This window comes from Lycium ferocissimum, chromosome 6 (assembly GCF_029784015.1).
Source record: "Lycium ferocissimum isolate CSIRO_LF1 chromosome 6, AGI_CSIRO_Lferr_CH_V1, whole genome shotgun sequence".
Lineage (NCBI taxonomy): Eukaryota > Viridiplantae > Streptophyta > Magnoliopsida > Solanales > Solanaceae > Lycium > Lycium ferocissimum.
Genome location: NC_081347.1, coordinates 3,980,966 through 3,983,392, shown reverse-complemented (window position 1 = coordinate 3,983,392; position 2,427 = coordinate 3,980,966). Strand labels below are relative to the sequence as shown.

Here is a 2,427-nt window from a genome sequence, read left to right as displayed (position 1 = left end):
TTTTTAGTGAAGGCAGCAAGTAATACACTAAAAATTGAATACAAAAAACATAGATACACTAAAAATTAACAAAAACACTCAAAAAACTGAATACAAAACAATAAAATGAATACAATCTAAAAAATTAACCAAAAAACTCAAAAATAATGAATACAAATGCTCCGATGATCTCGGCAGATCTGAGAAAAGGGGAGAGAGAGAGATCTGGACGGAGATACACTCAACAGAACAGGCAGAGAGACGAGCTGGTTTAGCCGGAGCTAGGTTTCACCGGAGCTGGTTTGGACGGAGATGGCAATGGAGGGTAGGATCAGAGAAGGGGTGGTGATTTGAGAAGCAGTGGAGGGATGGTCGGGTTGGTGGTTTCGTGGTGGCTGGAGATGGAGGGCGTGGTGGCAGATCTGGTGGGTGCTATCGGAGTTCCGCCGGCGGTGGTGGTTGTCGGAGTAGAAGAAGACGGCTTAGAGAGAGAGGTGATGGAGGAGAGAGAAAATGAAGGAAAATGGGAGGAGATTGTGAGAGAATAGAGAGAAAATAGTTTTTAATTCTAAATACAATATAATTTACTATACTAGTTATCTTGTGTAATTGACATACAAGATTTAGCTATGAGATGTAGTTTGGGCAAAGTATAGCTACTAAATGTAAATAAGGCCTAATGTTCTCTACACTATGTAGATTTCCCGTGATTTAACGGTTGTCAGGTACAAAGTTTTAGTTTTTTGATAAATCTCCAAAATTAGCTGATTAAATCGTAGGGAAGCAAAGCAAAATAAATACAGTACTTTAATCATTTCTTTGAACGAGTGAAAAATCATTTTTCGATCATTTACTAAAGATCAAACGGTCTTAATTAAGCAAGAGATAATCACCGTTGATTCTCTCTTCCCCCCCCCAAAAAATGTGCTACGGCAGTCAATAGACGACTTTACCGACCCGACCCGAACCCGAACTTCACCAGCAGCTCGGGTCGAAAACCTCCGTGACCGGTTAGCCGAGATGGAGGCGCGGCTTGAGCGAGCTAGGGCTAAAGAAGCCGAGCTGAGCCGACAATTAGAGGAAATGAAGAGGTTTGTTTGCGTTATGGAGATTTTAGAAAGTTATCTCAAACGCCGTTACGGAGAGAAACGAAAGTTAGAACAAGTAAAAGTAAATTATGTATAGGGTAAAAGGTGAATTCGAAGTAAAAGAAGGGTAGATTTGTTGTCTTTCTTATTTTGATAAAGGATTTATATGGTTGATGTATTATTAGGGTTTTCATGTTTGGAATTGCTTAATGTAATCATGTGTGTTGTAATTGTATATTCTTCAGTGTGTTATAGAATAGTAGTAAATCAATTAAACTTGGAATTTTATTCAATTTTACTGTTCGGTACGTTTAGCGCAGAAGTGGAGCCTTTGAGCAATGATAAAGTTGTCTCTACGTGTGACCTATAGGTCACGGGTTGCGTGGAGACCACTAATGCCTGCATCAAGGTAGGTTATGTACATCACACCCCTTTAGCTTGATGGAAATCAGTGTTTTGGACGGCGGGCAGCGACAAAAGGCGACAAGGGCCTGCCTCACCTTAAGGTGAGGCGAGCGCGCCGCTCGCCTTTTTGAAGTACAGCGCCCATAAATATCAAAAAATTAAAATATTTAATTGCATATATAAATAATCAAAATCTCACTAGCAATAACGTATTAGCAAATATTTCAATTAAAAAATTAAAAGTAAATAATAGATACTAAAAGTCTAGAACTTGAATGACTCAATAATTCATAAAGAAAAAAACAGGAGCAAAACAGTCACTGGTGCAGAAGAGAAAAAACAACAGAGGAGAAAATAGTAAAAAGAAAAAAACAGAGGAGAAAGTCGCAAGTTGCGTGCAGAAAAAGAAAAAAAAAATAGAAGGAGGAAAAAAATAGGCAAAAGAAGAAAAAAAGTCAGGAGAAAGAAGAAGAAGAAGAGGAGAAAGAGAGAAGAAGAAGAGAAGAGAAGAAGAAACAAGTACGGAAACAAAAGAGAGAAGCAATGCTTTGATTTAAAACTGAAGGAGAGAGAGGAGAAGAAACAAGTACAAACAAAAGAGGCAGAGCTTCAATGCTGAACATGGGATTTAAAACTCCCATCGGGGACCATTATATTTGATAATAAGCTCGAGGCATGAGTGCAACCGGGAGAGCTTCTTTTTTGATTGAATTTTGTTTTGAGCTAGAGAAAGAGAATCCATGTATGAGACAATTTACTTACTTTGCATCGGTGGGCGAATTTATAGCTAAAATATGAGGCATGTGAACCCATGATCTCTTCATCAAGATTGAATTTTGTTTTGAGATTGAGAGGTAGATAAGGAGGCATCCATGTATCGCTTCACGCGGTGACTGATCAATAAAAAAATTTCTTCACCAAAAAAACTTACTCTCTTTGTTCCAAACATACTCGA

At 38.3% G+C, this 2,427-nt stretch overlaps 1 protein-coding gene across 1 annotated transcript; it reads left to right on the top strand.

Annotated features, from left to right (window-relative positions):
- Positions 1-380: 380 nt before the first annotated feature.
- Positions 381-1,360, top strand: LOC132060507 (uncharacterized). The gene is made up of 2 exons (XM_059453527.1): positions 381-473; positions 916-1,360. Exons 1-2 carry the CDS (start codon positions 381-383, stop codon positions 1,162-1,164), a joined length of 342 nt encoding a protein of 113 aa, XP_059309510.1. The 3' UTR covers positions 1,165-1,360.
- The last annotated feature ends 1,067 nt before the right edge of the window (positions 1,361-2,427 follow it).